Source organism: Hermetia illucens, chromosome 1 (assembly GCF_905115235.1).
Source record: "Hermetia illucens chromosome 1, iHerIll2.2.curated.20191125, whole genome shotgun sequence".
NCBI classification, from domain to species: domain Eukaryota; kingdom Metazoa; phylum Arthropoda; class Insecta; order Diptera; family Stratiomyidae; genus Hermetia; species Hermetia illucens.
In genome coordinates this window covers 210,667,491-210,686,398 of record NC_051849.1, presented here as the reverse complement: position 1 = coordinate 210,686,398, position 18,908 = coordinate 210,667,491, and the positions used below count along the sequence as shown (strand labels likewise).

The window sequence follows — 18,908 nt, the reverse complement described above, 5'->3', positions numbered from 1 at the left end:
GGGTGTGGTAGCAAAGCATCTTGAAGATGCTTGCACTCATACGAAGCAGCCACTGTTGTTAAGATTTGGTTGGTTAACGCTAAGCAGGCACTGGCGGAAGAAAAGACGGAAGTGGTCCTTATCACGAAGCATGAAAATTGAATTTCGCTCATATTAGAATTGGGAGGCGTATCATGACTTTCAAGTCAGCAATCAAATACTTGGGGGTGGTGATAGATGTAAAGTTTAATCTTAAGCAGCATGTGGAGTACATTTGCGAAAAGGCATATATCACCAGGATGGCTTTGGCATGAATGTAGGGGGTCTACGGCATACTTGCAGCCAGGATGGTGAGTTCCATTTTACTGTATCAAGTCCCAGTTTGGGGATCAACGATGTACATCTCACCTAGGGCACCTAAACTGTGTGTGGTCTACAGAAGAACAGCCCTAAAGGTGTGTTCTGCCTCCAGGACCATCTCGGACAATGCAGCGTTCGTCATCTCAGGAATGGTGCCGATTGACATTTTGACAGATGAGACGTCAATCTTTCCTTTATCGGAAATGAAAACAACAGCCGAAAGGAAGAGACCTATAATTAGATGGACCACTCAAATAAAGGTCGTTGGACACACAAGTTAATCCCTAACATCACGGAGTGGCTGGAGAGAAAACATGGTGAGATCAATTATAATCTTACCCAGTTTCTCACGGGCTATGTTGGACACCACACCTGATTGCCCGAACTGCGATGGGTTCCCAGAAGATTCTTGCAATACCCGAGGTTCGTGCAAGAAAGGAGGGACTTAGAGGAAATTCTCGGTAAAATACTATCACCGGAAAATTTTGCCCGGAGAATGATAGCTTGGCAGGAGGATTGCAACGATCCAAAGTAAACTGCGAGAAGTGAAAGAGTTGAGGAAGGCGCGGTTACGATTGCCACAGGTAGATGTAAGGAGAACTAACTAAATGAAGCTAATTCCGTCTCGTGATGCAATGAGACTGATAAGATATTGGTACATCGATATAAGTGAGGAAATCTGTCCTTTTGCGCTGTTTTTTTTTTAACCAGAGAAAATACTTAGCTAGACATGTCGCAGGAGCTCCTGTTCATAGAACCCTAACGTCAGTCTAATTTGACTCCGATGCACGCAGTTCTGGATAATTGGAAATGAAGTGGAAGAGTGTAATGGTCTGGGACCATTGGAATATGTTTTAGCGTTTTTTACGGCCACAAAGATACTTGGTCCCAGCCGCAAGAAAAGTCGGAACGATTGACGATGAATGTAATACGGAACGGAAGAATGCCGCATACCAAGTAATGTTGCATTCTCAAAGGACGCGGGCACGCGCGGAGACTTATCACGAACTCTGTCGAACGGAGAAGCGACTTCACAGACGGAAAAAGGAAGCCTGGGAGAACCAACAGGTCTTAAGGGGCTTAAGTTTTACCAACAAATTAGCAGGATGAAACCGTATACACCTCGATGTTCATCCTGTCGAGACAAAGAGGGAAATCTGATTCCCGATAGAATGGGGATATTAGAGCGATGGGTTGAGTACTTTGATGAGCTACTGAACAACCAGAACATCGGCGCAAAACCGGGATGTCTGGAGTTCCTTATTAACGCAGACCTAGGCCGGATACCGGTTGTTGAGCCGTTGATAATGATGAAATAGGGGTCACTGTTGCAATTTGCTTCGCGGGATGATTGCACCTCAATAGTACTAGATGCAGCTTATTTCTAAATGAAAGCAGGATTCATCTGGCTGAACGTTATCCCCTCTGAGGTGTGTTCTCTTTTGAATCTTGTGGTGAGGGACACAAGTCGATGAGATATATGTGTTTCTACTGCAAGCGAACTCTTTGAGATTGCTTCCTTTGTCGTTAGTTGTATCATGGAGACATTGACATGGTCTCCAGTAATTCTAGCGTTTTTCGTCCATTGCGTTGAAATCGGTAAGTACTGTCATCACGCCATTCGGGGACTCTTCTTCTTCTTCAGTCTCGGTTGCTCTGTTTTTCTCGGTCAAAGGCCTGATCTGCATGCAGTGGCGAGAGTCTCAAATCACCATCTGGCGTATCAAGTCATTATTGTTTTGATTGGCCTTTTGATTGTTTCCCATCGACTTCAATGATCAGGCCAATCTTGGCAAGCAAACTTTCATGAGCGCAAATTACATGACCATGTTCTCTTGCATTTTTTGCATGATCAATTCAATCACATATGGTCCTTGTGTTTCATTGAAGTTTATACGACGTTGAAAAATTTGATTTGCACTCGAAGGACACCAATATTTTCTCTAATTGAGCGCGGAAAGCGTTGAGGAATGCCCCCTTTTACGGTTCTCGCCATGGCGGAAGTTTACAAAGTGGTGTTAAGCCAACGACCACCAACCTTCAATGCTTGCTTGAAGGAGGGCATTTCCTTTGTCGCTGGAAGATAACGAGAGTCGCGCTGATCAGCAAGAACAAAGGTGTCCCGGAGCTTCCGTCTGTATACCGACCGTTGTGTATGCTTGACACGACCGGGAAAGTACTCGAAAGGCTCATCAGGAGTCGATCCACTGTGGATGCTATTATGGAGGTCGTGGATGCGGTTCATCGAGCTGAGCCATACAGCCGTGGATCTCGACGGATAGTGCTCCTCATAACACTTGATATCAGAAATTCCTTCAATTCTCATTCCACGTGCCCAACTATTTCTTGCGGATATTGAAGGATTATCTGAAAAACCGCTCCTGCTCTACGAGCGCTAGAGGGCCAGAGGAGGATGAAGATCATGTCGGGAGTAGCACGGGGATCAATCCTAGGCCCGGACGTCTGTAACGCTTCCTACTTTAGTTTCAGCTTTGCGCTGGAAGGAACCAAAGTAATCATCTTGATCAGAAAGAGAATCCCGACCCTGTGTCCCATATCGGTCAGCGAGTTGACTATAGAGTCAAAACCTTGGTTTAATGCTCCACTCGAAGATGTGCTTCTTCGAACAAACTAAAGCAGAGTCGGCTAGTGGCGAATGTGGTGGCCCTATATTTACTAGGAGATGTCTTCTTATGGGGGCAACGCAGTTCTTTCTGCTCTATGGCATGGAAGTATGGGCTAATGCCCTGCACAAGGAGGTGCATCGTGAATGCCTTGCTCAAGTACAGAGATGGAGAGCTTTGCGAGTGTCGTCTGCTTATCGCAATGCCTCAGAACCGGTCGTGATAGTGATCCCCGTTGCCTTCCGTGCTAAGGAACATAAACTATCTAAATAATAAAAAATAAAAAGATTTAGTAAAGGAAACGGTTTGGATTTTTTATTTGTAATTAGAAATACCTAATTTTGGGGGGGTCAGCGGTTCAGTTTCCGTACCGTCATGCTGAAAGCTCTCTTCATCATCATTTACGACGCAAAAACTGATATCCGTTCTAGGCGTACCTTAGTAAGGAATTCCAGACATCCCGGTCCAAGTTGGGGGTTCGATAGGACTGACAACCCTGTGCGGAAAATCGAACTCACGAAAGGAGCCTCGGACTGGACGGAAGCTTTGATAGTGTATCGGAATGAGTATGAGTGGAAAATAATTAGATAAAAATACTTATGTAGCTAGACACGTCGTAGAAGCTCTTGCTCAAAAAACCCTAACGTCAGTCTAATTTGACTCCTATGCACGCAGTTCTGCATAATTGGAAATGAAGTGGAAGAGTAAAGTGTTCTGGAATCGTCAGTCTATCTTGTGGGGTAGATTCTTCATCCTGACCTTTTTCAGTATTCCAGCAGCATTCCCAATAAATCTTATTCCAATAGCTTCTAAGCTTGTTTAAGTAAACCCGATTATCGCGATATCACCTGCGCTTCTTTCCATTTTAGGTGGGAAGACTCCCTGGCAAAAAGTTTAACTTCGAAAATTTCCATGTAATTTCCATCCAACAAAACAGAAGTTCCTTTTCTTCTTGGATGGGTGCCTAAGTAGTTTGGACGGGTATCCATTCGACTTGCCGCCGAGTTGAGTTCTCCCTTTTGTAACACTCTATTAACGCGTAATTTAATTAGCCATAGTACATAAAACGCCTTGAATTTTATTAGGGGCATTAGACTCTCAGGAACACTATGTGCCAGCCACATCTGCTTGGCGCGGATGTAGGTCGTTGTCGGGAGGAATTGTTTGCCTAATTAGAATGTTTATTTTGCATTAAGCGGCCCATGCCGGGGTTGCTTTATCACTGTATGAGAGTATATGCTGCACGCACAAGTCTATATTTCTATATTTGTTGGTTACCACTATAAATGCGAACATCATGACCCAACCCCTGCGTATTGTAAACAGTAATTATTGGGTAATTTGGTGATTTCGTCCTACTTGTCAGGGATAATGATTGGAGGAAGAGGCTGAGGACTGGGAGATTCAAAGATAATAATGCCACACATGTGGTGGTGCCTTGCTGCAGTATTTTGGTATTTACACAGCTGATTATTCGGGATAATGTTTGTGGACATAGAATGAATTGTTAACGCAAAGTGACTGCAATTGACCTTTAGCTCTGTCTCATGGTCAATAGCAAATGTCCTGGCATTAGGACATGGGGGGTATGTCTACCAGTTCCCAGAAGACCTCCATGCCTAAGTATCACCTAATGAAAAATTTAGTAGTAGAGTTCCCTCTGAACAACCTTTGCTTTCTGTCCCAGCTTCCTTACCTTCTCTTTATCTAAAAATAGCCGTAGCTTCTGTAATGATTGTATTAATTCCTACAAGTCACGCAATCTCAACTTTAGATACGAAAAAAAAGCTACTGTCTTCCACATCTAATCGACGCAATATTTCCTTGATAATATTATGATTCGCTTGAATCCCATTATGCTTTATAAATTTAGAATTTTCCTCTGACATAGTGCGTTGTTAAGAAAGCGAAAAGAGAATTTCTACTCTACCTAACGGTCCAGAAAAAATCTAAGAAATACAAATGGTACTAAAATAGGAGATAAAGATTTATGTCATTTCTCGTTTTTGAGCACCAGATCGACCTTGTTTAAATGTAAATTAATTCTGAGCGGGGGAATCTTATGGTTTTTGATGTTTACATTCTAGATGGGATGCCGTTGGGATGCATAGCTCTTCAGGTCGTCATGGTATTGTTTATTTGGTGGCCTTTTTCTCTTAACATAAACACTTAATGTAAATGGAATGGCTTTTGGTCAAAGACAATACCCTCAGTTTTGAAGATTTATTCGGATGATTTTTAAATGGGTACAAACATAATTTATTTGCATCCTCATATTTGGGAGAAATGGAACTGCTGGACTTGTCAGATATCCCGCAAAATTTTTTTTTTAATAGGGGATCTCTATACCTTTAGATATATGTATCTGTGACACCTGTCAATAGTCTAATGCAATCCTATGAATTACAAATCGCGTTATGTATATTTTATACATATTTTGGTTTATATTTTAAAAACCTGTTGGAAGAGCCCTGCAGAAAAAAAAGTTCCATGATGTGGTGCCAAGAACTACAACATAGAACATGAAAGTAGCAGAAACAGCTATGAAATCCGCTACTTTGGTAGTCCATGGAGAAGTAGATTTTTAGCCCTATCTCCGAAAGGGGAGGAGAAAAATGAGGGTCACCTCTACAACACCGACGAAAATTCGTTTCGGTGTCACTTCTCCTTAAAAAATTCTGGGGTCTCAAAAGTCTGAATTTACAATTCTCCTATCGAAGGGGGAGATTATGCAGGAGGAACAGAAAGCTCCCCACTTTCAAACGATAGCATAATAGTCAATTTTGGTTTGCTAAATCAGGTCTCGAGTGTGGAGCATTTTTCGTGAGAAAAATGAAAGTTTCCTCCTGCTAGTCCCCGGAACCATCGCAGCGGTTACCTCTTCTTAAAAAGTCGCTATGTCCCCTAAAAGAGGCTATATTCACATCGTTAATGAGCTCATTAGTAAGGTAATTATTACGGTAAAGCGAGTTGCACGAGGAGAACTCTACTCCTCTCCACCGGCAGTGAAAGAAATTTCCCCCCTCCTCCAACCACAATTGCAAATCGTGGCGATAATTGCCTTATCAATAAGCGTATTATATATATGGTTGCCATACACCCCTTGGTGTGGTATAGCGCGTCAACCACTCCTACACGCCATCGTTCGCGGTTACCTAAAATGTCCTTCAGTTCCCTCTACGGCATCCCCAGATGTTCGCACTTGCCCTCTACTGTTCTGTGCCAAGTGCCATTGGGGCGACTCATTCGTCGGCCGTCTTGGAAGAGTGGATTTCACTGCATGGCGTAGCCCGCAATGCAATTGTCACCCCTCCTTAAAGTGTGACCTATCCACTGCATCTTTCGTCTTCCGATCACAGTGTGGCAGACCTGTATGCCACCAAAGTTTTTCATTTGAGATAGTTTCAGGCCAGGGCACTTCGCGGATACGACACAGACGCTTGGAGGTTTTGAGTAACAGTCCATGTGCTACTCCCATATAGCAAGAACACTAGCACAGAACAGTCTCAACTTGATCTTACTTTTGAGATTACTGCATTTCCAGATTTTAGACAGCGTAGCGAAAGCGTATCTATCGATAGCTCTATCCAGCTCGATGTTACCGTAGCTTCCTAGATATACAAAGTGATCGACCCTTTCCGTGCTCTGCCCATTAACGCAAAGGGAGAGTGTACTGACCCGTCAGACTTAGAACTTTGGTTTTGTTGGTGTTTATCTTCAGTGTAACTCTACTTGTCTCTCTCTCTTTCTAAATCCAAAGCCATTTGGCCAAGGTCCATGATCCGGTGAGAGAACATCAGCGTAGTGGATGTGTTTGAGGAAAGTTGTCATTGTTAATTGAACTCTTCCACGTCCCCCGGACAAAGCAATAGCAAGATCGCCACCGATAAAGAGAAGAAATAATATCGGTAACACAATGCAGCCCTACCTTAACTACGTTTTGAGCCCCAAAATCCTCTGAGATTTTATCTTGGTACATAGCTACTGGTTTCTTCGGATTTCTCCTCCTGCGCAGAGCACTTCAGATACACTCCCCGATAAAGAGCCGATGCTGCAAAGATCTAAACTCCGTACACTGTTCTAGAATGATCCGTAGGCTATTGACGTGGTCAATGCAGGAGGATCCGGAGCGGAAATCATGCTACTCTCTGTCGATCAAGCTTTTAAGATTTTTTTTGATGCGTCCCAGGATTATTTTAGCTATTATCTTTGCGACGGTAGGGAGTACGCAGATATCCTTCCAATTGTCATACAAAAAACGGGTCCCCTTCTTTGGGATCTTGACGATCATCTCCTTTTTCCACTCCTTTGGGAAAGGTCTCGGATTCCCAAGATTTCCTTAGGAGTGGAAGCAGCAGATTTGCAGCGGTAAATAACTCTGTGTGGAGACCGTCAAACCCAGTGCCTTTACTCTGAGTGCATTGATGGCCCAAATGACTTCTCTTCTGCTTGGAGGAGCAGACCGTATCTGATTTCTCTTCTAATTAAAGCCTGCTTAGTGGCGTCTGGATGGCTTTAGTGGTTAGGTTGGGCTGTCGTAGCGGAGGCCGCGGTTCAAATCTCACTGGTGGCGGAAGGATTTGTTATCGTGACTGGATGTCGGATACCAGTTGATTTAGCTTTGACTGAGTACCTGAGTTAAATCAGTGTAATAACCCCGGACGAGAGCAATGCTGACCACATTGCCTTCTACAAGTTAGCCTGTAGTGTACCATTACTGTCTTGAATAAAGTGCTCTAACATACTTCGAGGCCCTGACCCAATATGGTTTGTTGTCCGTATCCGCATGTTGCAGTGACTAGCTATTTCATCCGCAAGATGAGGAACTTCAGCGGAAGTGATACGGTTGAGGACCGTGTTGAACTATTCTTTCCACCTCTTCAGTTGTTCATCATCGTGGATGGGAAATCGGACGTTGACGTCACAGGACCGTCGAAAACCACATTCAAGCTCTTTCGTGATGCGGTATATAGTTCTGAAATCATTGCGATCTGCGGCATCTTCCGCTTCCCTGTCCAGCGCAATAGCAAATTTTCCCTTGTTACGGCATACACTACGCTGAACTTCTCGGGATTTCACACGATATCGGAATTCGAGCGCGTCACGCTCGCCATGACTCGCAGCAGTCAATAAAATCTTCAACTACTCCCGTTCATCGATTCCCCTCCACGATTTCGGAGTCAACCAGATCTTATGATGCCCCTTCGTTCCGACCACTTGTGTAGCCCGCGGGGGAAAATAATTTTAAATGGCAGCCCAATGCTCATCGATATTATCAGGCGGATTACCGCCGTCCGAACAGAGAAATAACTCTCCCATTGTCGAGAGATAGCTGGGTCGATGATGAATTTAGGGGGTCGCAGTTCCCCAATCGTGCGAGAAGTGACGGACGCAACACGCAAGTGAACGTAAGCGACCATCAGATGGTCATCCCTATTGAGTCCGTCGTCGGTACCCGTTATATATATCCTGAAGACAACTCCTAAATCTACTGCTGATCGTGAAGTGGTCAATCTGATTGCTTGTACAGTGTCGGTCAGTCGAAGCCCACCTGATCTTATGGTAGGCTCTGTGTTCGAAGAATATGCCTCCAATGACGAGGCGGTGGAAGTTGATAGAATCCACCAACCTCCCACCATTACCGTTATGGCGCCAAAGTCCTGTTTCCTCATCGCACGTCCGAGCAAGGTGTTGTCACATCCTAACTTAGCATTTAGATCATCCGCCACGATCACAATGTCTCCTTCAGGAAGCTGCATTTAATTGCTCGTAGAGAGCAGCCTTCTCCACTATATCTGAAGTCTTTGTTGGTGCGTAGCATTGTGCAATTGTGATGCTTCTTAACCTGAACCGAAATTATGCAGTTAGAAGTTTGCCGTAGCCGCCAGAATCAACTCGACATATGATTCGCGCCTGCTGCCACTTGGGTTTCCAAAGTATAAAAGTTCATTGTCATTAGTGTGGCAAGATTGAGCGCAGTGCTCTCTCCATCCACCATCTTACTTCGTTTAGGCCCAGAATGTCCAGTTATCGCTGGAATTCCCGGTCAAGGTGGAGAAAGCGAGCATTCTGAGGACCTTCGCTACCGTTATCAAGCAACGTGTGCACATTCCAGAAACCAATCGGAGTTCGTTTTCGATAGCCAAAGCAAGTGTCCGAATGGCTCAAATGGAGAGAGCGCTGGACTGTCGTAGCGGAAGGTCGCGGTTCAAATCTCACTGGTGGCAGAGGGATTTGTTATCGTGATTGGATGTCGGGTACCAATCAACTCAGCTGTGAATGAGAACCTGAGTCAAATCAAGGTAATAATCTCGGGCGAGCGCAATGCTGACCACATTGTCTCCTATAGGGTATCCTGTAGTGTACTGTTACAGTCTTGAATGAAGTGCTCTAACACACTTCAAGGCCCTGATCCAATATGGATTGTTGCGCCAACCCCGTTCATTCTCTGCGTCGAGCATCTTTAGACCAAATGCATTTAATTGCACGTTAGCATGGGCATATATATAGCATTTCAATGTAAATAATAAAAAAATAAGGGCTGAAATTAATACTGACGGGTTTGTATAAAAAAATTAATATTGTGCAGCCAGGATCGGATTCAGGGAGTGATTAAAGTGCCATATAGTTCTGCATGCACTCAAATAAAAGAAGCAATTAAAAAAGCAACGATGATTTGTATGACCTAAAACCGTTGGAAACTACAAATGTTAAAATTTATACAACTTGAAGCAATTCACTAGACACAAGATCCATGACCCCAAATATGAATAAAATAGCATACTATCTTCGAGCCAGGGTCTCATAGACCTGAAATGTTTACAAATGCTCACAAAACAGCTGCGTCCTTCCGCTAATATTTTTTTACGCTTCATATACTTCATATTTCATTTGCTCATTAATAATTATGATTGCCATTGATTTCATAGTCAATCAATCACACCCCCATACTTGGATCAATTATTCAAATGCAGAATGCATTACCTGTCGGCTAACCATGACATCAGTTCAGGTTTTTAAATTTTCAAAGCTCATTCCAATTGCGCTTTATTAAACAACTTCTGTTCGCTTGGAGTATTTCGTTTTCTTCTCTTCAGCACCATCTTCATATTCTAATGGTTATAATTTTCATCCTGAATGGATACTACAAAATGGGTCCTCCCACTTGGATTCCTATTTAGAACTAATGACAAACAATCTAATTCGATCGGTACAAAATCAAGTCACTAGGTAAGACTCTTTAGGACGGGGGCAGATGATGCTTCTTTTTGGGTTTTTTTTTCTTGGTATCAAAATATCTTGAATTTTGATTCGCATCTTGTAACTTTTGTAGAAAGATGTTATGCAAAGGTTGGTTCTTGGAAAGGTGACATGATAAATCAATTTTGTGTTGTTATACAACTTTTTGCTGTAATACCTTCATAATATTTGTTGGCAATTCTAAATATAGAAAGGTGTGGGATCTTCTCGTTTCGTATAATAGGACAAGGGATTTGCTTGGAGGGTTACGTCTGTTATATTAATCCATATGTATGTAAAAGTTCGGGATATGTCTAGTTGACCGAAGGTATCTAATGGCGCAATTATAAATGAATATTTTGACAATAACTGATAAGTCGTGACTGGTCACGTGCTGTGAATGTAAAATGGGTAACATGTGCAACGGCTATGAATCCAATTCAACTTATTGTTATTCATAATTCAAGTCGTTTAGTTGAAGACTAGATTCATTATTAAGTAGACCTCTACTCCTTTCTGGATTTCTGCTATTCTTCCCCTTGCTCGCCCCTGAAATCGACTCGTGTCCTTAAAGTCCAAATGATTATCGGTCAGTGAGGCGAACAAAAAATTTAGGCTTATGTACTACTTCTTTGTTGTTCGTTTCGCCTCTTTTTTAAGGTTTTGTGTAAAACAAAACCTTATTAAAATCGATTCAATGTCTGTCTGTCTGTCTGTCTGTCACACGCATATTTCTCCAAAACGGCTAAGCCGATCCAAACGAAATTTGGTGGACAGATGGGAACTATGAAATCCTACGTATACAGCGACTGGCATAAATTTAGGTGGAGTTTAAAGGGGGGCTCCCCATACATGCAAAGGGGGGATTCAAAAAATTTTTTTACCGGATATAGTTGTGTAGGGTATCAAACGAAAGGTCTCGATTTGTACTTTCCGGAACTGACATTAGTTTTCGCATAAGTTGCAAAGTGCGTGAGTAAGGAGTCAAAATGTACGCATTTGAAGTGAGACAGGACTCATTTTCGGAAACTACCCAAGCTAAAAATCCGGAAAAAATCAAGGTGATGCGCCTAGATGAAATCTAGGCCTCAAAATATGTCCCATTCCGATATCTCCTCAAATAAACTTACTAATAGTATATTACTACTTTTTAGAAATTTACTGAAAAACCCCCCTTAAATTCATCTTAGGACTTCCGAATTTTATACCAGCATAGGGGACAATATTTCGTATACATGTGCTAAATTTCATGGAACTAACGCCAAAGTTATAGCAGTTCAAACTTAGCAATTTCGCGCGAGTTTACTGCTTCCAAAGCCATGCAAATCCGATGCTGACGTCATAATTACCCGGAATAATTGACATTCGCGTGGAATATTAAAGTCGCATTTATGGAGAATCTATTTATCTGCAGCCCTTTTTAAGGTTTTGTGTAAAACACTTATGTGAAATCTAATCTTCGAGAGATGTCCCATTCCGGTATCTGCTCAAATAAATTTACTAATAGTATATTATCAATTTTTAGAAATTGACTAAAAAGCTCCCCTTAAGTTCATCCTAGGTGTACTAAATTTTGCACCGACATAGAGGACAGTCTCGTGCATACACATGCCAAGTTCCATCTATCTATTTAAATCGCTGAGTTCTGGCAATGGTGGTAACCTGCCCAGAACTGAGCGATTTAAATATCTCGGGTCAATGCTATAAGCCAATGGAGAACTATGTTATGTTCCTCACATAGGGAAACACAAAACCTTTTATACCTGAAGCGTCAAGCTTCCGGTTTCCCGACTTGTTTAAAAACCTCGTCTAGCGATGAATAATTTTATCATAAACGCGATACAAATCAGAATAGGCGCTATATTGCATACAGACTTTCAGTAGCCTCCTCCTATTAATTCGATAATACTGGGTTTCCTAAGATTCCTGGTGAAGTTTCAGGATATGTTTGCCTTGGCTATCCGACGCGGCTCTATCTGGAATTTCAGTGGCGTACATTTTTGAAAACTAACGATCGTTTCCAAGAGAATCCTCTGTGTACATCTATATATGAGAAAAAGTTCGTCTATATCAAGTACTATCAAATTGGCCATAAAAAATTACCTTCAGCAAATCGTAATTTAGGTAATATAAGATGTAGTACCAGCGTCCTTATTGATCCTTACCTATATTGTGTCGAATGGCTCTAGAAAACCCAGTTGCTTATAGTATCAGCACTTCTGTGCTATGCCTACCATCTATTTCTCTATTCTTTTGTTTCGAACCATCGGGGAAATTCAAGGAATTGCGTGTCACTTTTCATCTTTTCTGCTATCAGGCAAGTGTTTTTATTTCAATACATCATGTCTAAGTCCCTGTATCCTATCCCAACTCCATATAAAGAAAGAAAATCGTTTGGATTTCATCACCAAATAATCAGCTGTAATGACAATGGTGGTGGTCAAACCACCATCCGGAGTGCCCGGAGACGACCAAGAGGGGAGAGCTATCCTAAAACCTAAAAAGATGGCGAACTTGACCATGAATGTCTGCCCGCAAATACTGAAATTCCATCGAAGTGCTCCGTCGTGCTGGAAGGTTTTCGACGCACGAACTACAAAAAACAAATCAATTCTACGCCACTTCCTCAGTAAAAAAACTAAAACCCTCTTCCTTTTGAACTGAGTGTACATACCTTCATTTTACACGACCATACCAAAACTCCACTCGCGCATCCATCAATTTCCTTTCAGTTGTCGCAACTGTTTGCGATTCCAATTTTCCATTTGATAAATGCAAAATTTTCCACTTGCACCACGTTCAGTTGCTAATTTTCCAAGTTTTTAGGCTATAAAATTCACTTAAGAATTCTCATCGATAATGAAGGAAAACGTGGAGAAACTAAAGCACTGACTTCACTTCGAAGTGACTTCTCCAATCGATGCACTTTTAAGATCAAACTGAAGTCCTTGGTCCAACCAAAACGAATTCCTCGGTCCAGCTGTTCTGTTATCTATCGAACAGCCGGTCTCGGCCCCGTTAATTTCTGATTGCATAAACACGGCCTTGAATCTAGAAGTTCATGCCGGCTTAGTTACACAATTGTCTCTGGAAAAGGCAAAAAAAAAAAATGTTGTCAATATCGCAAAGCCCCTGCTACCACACAAATTAATTTCACTCTGAAATTTTCAAAAACGCCACTATCCCCACATCCTAGAAACCTTAAAATCCCATTTAGTGATTTTCCCATTCATAGCATCCCATTATATAATTTTTAAACGAAAATGGTCATTGATATTCTATTGTTCTCCTAAACTTCATGCTATCGGATGCATTTTTCCTAACGGCACGATACAGGCAAGAGAGAATTTTTTACGTATGTACATTTTTGAAAATTTGCAATGCGTGCCACTGCCTGAAGTTTTTGTGATTGAAATATATGCAAGCGACAAGAGGAAGATTGATGGAATTACTGTTTGTGTTTCATTGAAGGGCAACTGATCGCTTGGTAACCGGCAAATCCGCTAATCAGGGGAGGGGCCCAAAATCACCCGATATAAAACCGATTGCTAGATTATCGGCTGATTTTTGGCTTTTTAGAGATCCATGACCATCATGTTGTGGATAAAACCCGGGCTCAATAGGTTACGGTGGGCGGGTCACTTAATCCGTATGGTTGAGGATGATCCAGCCCGGAAAGTCTATAAGGGCAATATCATCTATGGTAGAAACAGAAGACAAGGTAGACCCTGTCTGAAATGGAGCGATGGCGTAGGTCAGGATGCCAGACAGCTTTTAGGGATATCGAATTGGTGGACCTCGGCGTAAAACCGGGATGGCTGGAGTTCCTTATTAAGGCAGGCCTAGACCGCTTACGGGTAGAATTTCTGGTAAAACATTGTTTGAACCTCTGCATCCTTGCTGCCTTGTTATTTGGAACCGATGGCCTTACGATTTCTTTAGCATTTTGAGTGTAAAAAAACAATACCTTTTTAAGAGGCTTATAAGTCTCAAATATGATGGTTGGAGGAAGGGGCATTCATAAACCTCTACACTTTCTAATATTACATTCGAAAGTTTTCCACAATGTGTAAGTTCCTTATGTGTCTTGTCATCTATGATGGTTGGTTACTTTTTCTGCTCTTTCAAAATAATGAATGTTGTATTCTTAGCGTTTGGCATATTCTCAATTTTATTTCCTTTGTGATTATGTCCTCCTGCAGTCTATTCTTAGCTGCTGTCTTTGGGATACTACTTTTTCCTTTTTCTGGTCTCGTTTTTTCGTAGGGTTGTAATTATTATAATGATTTTTAGTAGCAATTGTGGTCGGTTGACTCCTTTTACTTATGCAAAGCCACGAATTTCTGGAGATTGAAATTTTACAAATACCTATTTGTAAGTATCATTCAAACTTCAAAGGCCCACCCATTCGCCTGCTTCATGTCTGACTGCACATACAGTTCATAATAGAGTCAGCAATAGCATAAATACAGTACGAATGAAAGATAGGGTAAACAAATAAAAGACACCGAGGCGAGGAAAAACGAAATCTGGGAGAACCAATAAGTATGTGAACTCGAGAAATACAGGAATCGCACCAGGCGCCGAAGTTTTACCAACAAGGCAGTAGGATGAAGCCTCGATGTACCTCTTGCCAAAACAAAGAAGGAAATCTGACTTCCGAGAGAATCGGCGTAAGGGAGCGATGAGTTCAGTATTTTGATGAACTGCTGAACAACCAGAATATCGGCGAATTGGAGGTTCCGCTAACTGAAAACGACCGGCAAGTACTGCCACCATTAAGCATGGAAGGAGCAGTCCGTACAATTCATCAGCCTAAAAATCCTAAATCGCCAGAGGCTGATGGAACTACAACCGAACTGAATAAATATGGAGACGACCAACTACATTCGGCGGTTCATCAACTTATGCTCAAGGTGTGGGAAAGCTCGTCATGCCTGATGACTGGCAAAGAGGCATTATCTGCCCTACATATAAATGGGAGATTCCACACAGTGCAGCAATTGTAGAGACATCATTTTGCTGAGTACTACCTATAAGATATCGTCCGCCATTTTGTTAGGTCGGATAGCCCAGAACATCATCGGTCGTTACCAAAGAAGCTTCACTTCAGGCATATCAGCAACAGATCAGATTTCCTCTGTGCGCAAAGGACGGAAAAAATATTGTGTGTGGAAAGGTGGAAATTCTTCCGGTTGGCTCATGACCTGATTTATGCTATGTGCCAACCAACATGTATACTGGTAAACTTTTTGTACCAGAAGCTCTGCACCCGATCCAATCCTGGGCCCCACTAATTCTTCGAGCTGTTTATAACTCATCGAACTTCCTCTTTGGTAAAATCCACGAAATGCATGCCCGGCAAAGTGGGATGGCGGGTGCCATCAGCGGTAATCCACTAAGCACGCTGGGCGAGTGACCCCGAAAGCCCACCCCAATGTTCTTTCGCTTCGGTTACCGAAAACTGCACTGTATGGACCCTCTGTTGGGATTCGTTGAGTGATCTGAAAAACTCCACGGATTCGCCGCGTACGTTGCATTTTGGACATGTCTGGAATGACTTTCGCCATGCTGTCCCATTTGACTTCACACACAAAGTTATTGCTTTAGTGTCTGCAGAATTTCAACTGAGAGGGAGGGCATAGTTCTAGTAAACCCTTTGCACTTTATTTTTCATCCGTTTGCTGGCATTGCCAGAGCTGATTTGGGTCAGTCTAGCAACGTTTTACCTTAGTGAGTCACGGCAACGTTTCAGACGAAATTTCCATAGTGGATCTCTTCGATCACTGAAATTGCTAACGTGAAAGCAAATCTTGTGACTGTCCTATCTGACAGTCGAAACTGAACTACTAAATGATTGTAGTTGCAGCAGCGGCATATCAGCACACAGAGGAGATGCAATCTCATCATTGATTTGAGATAGAATTCTCGAAGTTGGTGGAGGTGGTCTATGCAAAGGATCTATTTCCAATAATTCTATACATGCTTTTTGGAATTCCTCAGCAGAGACCTCAGCTGAACGGGGAAGAAGAGTGCTTCGGCAAATACTGAAACTTTTGCCTGCAGTGTGGCGTGGTGTCGTTGATGCCACCGCTTCTGCCTTCATTGACTCTCGATTGTGGCGAAAAAGCTGCCGTGGTGTTCATAAGGGAGCCCGACTCCACCAAGTCAGATGATTCGCGCCGCTTATGCGTACCGAACCTCAAATTTCTCCCTCTCCTCATTTTTGGATTTTCATTTTATACCTAACTGCCAGGTGTGGTGATAGCTTTCTCAGTGACTGCAAAGTTGTTGCACTTTTCTCATGTAGTTCCTTAGGCGCTGCTGTGGCGTAGAGCCATTCAGATTGAAGCCATCCATCCCTCCTCCTTTCTCAACCGGGCTTGGGACTGACTACGAGGGAGTTGGTCTAACCCAGAAAATAGGAGTTTGGGTGAGAATGAAGGACATTGCCTGGTGTCCCATTTGCTACTCCTCGTGTTATGCTCTATCAGCTATTTGCCGGTGTTTTCAATATTGCAGGACAGTTTAGAGAAAATAATTTTAAATTTACGACATTTACGTGTTGGAGCAACAGAAGTCTGGTATAAACGTCAACGGAGATCTGTATTTTAGCAGAAATAATTCAAATGAAAGCTTCATGATTCCACATCCACACTATAAATTTGGATGTTCTTGGATTATACTTAATTTAAATATTCCACAGGTTTCCGCGCGACCAACAACCGATGTGAAAAAGGAAACCAACATCAAAGAATCCACGTTTTACTATAAGATAAAGTGTATCAAGTGATATAACATTTCTATTACATAATCAAAGTGCGTGTAACATGTGTAGTGCATCAACCCCACAATCCTTTACTAATTTTCTCAGCAAAAATGTGAACGATTTTCCAGAAATTTGAGCTATATCTGTAAAAAAATTATGTCAATAGATATCCCACCCTTTCAAAATAAAGTAAAAAAATCTTGTGTAAGCAGTTCTATGACTTGCTTATCATATTAATCCCTTATTGTTTCGTAAGATAAATTTGTCAAAATTGCATCAAAAGGCACCATAATGTTGAAAATACAAATGTTGGAGCAAATTGTTACGAGCGATGCAGCTGATAACGAACAGAAGCAACAGCGTGGCCAGGAAGCACCTCCGCAGCAGCATCAGTCTCAACAGAGTCCGCAACAAGCGGAGAAACGTCAGTTGCAGCAACAAAAATCAGGATTACCAAAGAATGCACTACATCGAGGATCATCACCTTCTGGGTTAGTAGTTTGAGTAGTTTTAATAGTTCCTAAGTTGGTATCTTTCTCCTGACATTGAACTAAAGTATGTTTGATAAGGTCAATCTTGTTTGTAACGACATTGTATGGATTTTCTTGGTCGACCTGTCGCGGGACCTGTTACCTAGAGAGATCAGGTAGGATTTAGTATAGTGGAATAACTCCAACTATGCCTTATTTATCTCTTTCCCTGATCCAGCATTTTATTTTTGTTTTACCGGGGATAGTATAGAGTACGTTGCCTCAAACCGTCCTCCTTTACCTGGGCTCTATGGTTCTGAGTGTTGGCCAACTATAAAAGATAATGAACGGTGCCTTGCGGTAATGGAGACGAAGATTGGCGTGACAAGTTTTGATCACATCCGAAATGATGATATCCGCGATCGTTATGGGGTTGCACCGATCGTGGCAAAATTGCGAGAGAGGCTTGCCAAGATTGGTCTGAACATCGAAGTCAATGATAAACGACCAAAAGGCAGGCCGAAACAATGGTGGCTTGATATGCTGGATGAGGATCTAAAAGCCTCGAGATTGCACCCAGATCAGAACCAAATCGCGAAACCGATCACGACGAGCCGACGGGACAAAGGCTGAAGGAAAAGAAGACGATGATTGATAAGGTCAAACAAACAACTCGCTATCGTAATATTTTAGAAAGTTATCTGTTTCCATCTATCTTTAAAAACCTTCAAATTTTAACACTCAGTGATAAATGTTAATCAATATGGAACTATAATTTCACGCTTTCTTCATTTTCCCACCAGTCAGTTTGGCGCCAGTTCTAATTAAAATCCATCGATTCCATTCATTAGAAAAACAACTTGAAACAGACAATAAATTCCCAATACCCATGTTTGCCATGTTTTCAATCGCCTTCAATGCCACGTTAGAGCCAAGGAGCAAAAAGATACAGAGAACCATCTGAAATTTAAACTACAAAGTTGAATTCCCATCAAGCATTCAATGCTTTGAATACACAAACAAACCCATCTGTGCGCATCTTTCAAGTATTAGCCGAGATAAATGGCTCAAACCACGAACGTATTGTCTGGAAAACCTTAGATGGGAACTGAAATTTGTCAACTAGACTCGTATGAATTACATAAGCCACAGATACTTTCTTAAGGTCAAGCGCATGTTTTGTATCTGCGGCTCGGTTGCTTCGATTAATTTGAATATTGTTGACAGTAATGTGGTGATAAGGCTGAATAGATGGGCTAAGATCAATTAGCAGATGGATTGGAATTACACATAATAAAATTGTGCTCATTAAGCAATTAGTGGTGTCGACAGAGCTAGTTGGAAATCTATTGTTTGATAGGCGGAGGAGGCGCTGAATCTAATTCCAAGGAGTTCATTAGTTTTACTGTTAGAATTAATTTTAAATTTTTTGATAATTCCATGGATTACAGCCTTGCAAATCCAGTT

General features: G+C 42.0%; 1 protein-coding gene across 2 annotated transcripts in view; it reads left to right on the top strand.

Annotated features, from left to right (window-relative positions):
* Window positions 1-18,908, top strand: part of LOC119652409 (rap1 GTPase-activating protein 1) — a 677,182-nt gene that overhangs the window by 15,539 nt on the left and 642,735 nt on the right. For both annotated transcript variants that reach the window (XM_038056536.1, XM_038056527.1), the window contains exon 2: window positions 16,909-17,462. In XM_038056536.1, coding sequence (XP_037912464.1) covers window positions 17,263-17,462 — 200 coding nt within the window. In that variant the 5' untranslated portion in view covers window positions 16,909-17,262. The remainder of the gene's footprint in view (window positions 1-16,908; window positions 17,463-18,908) is intronic.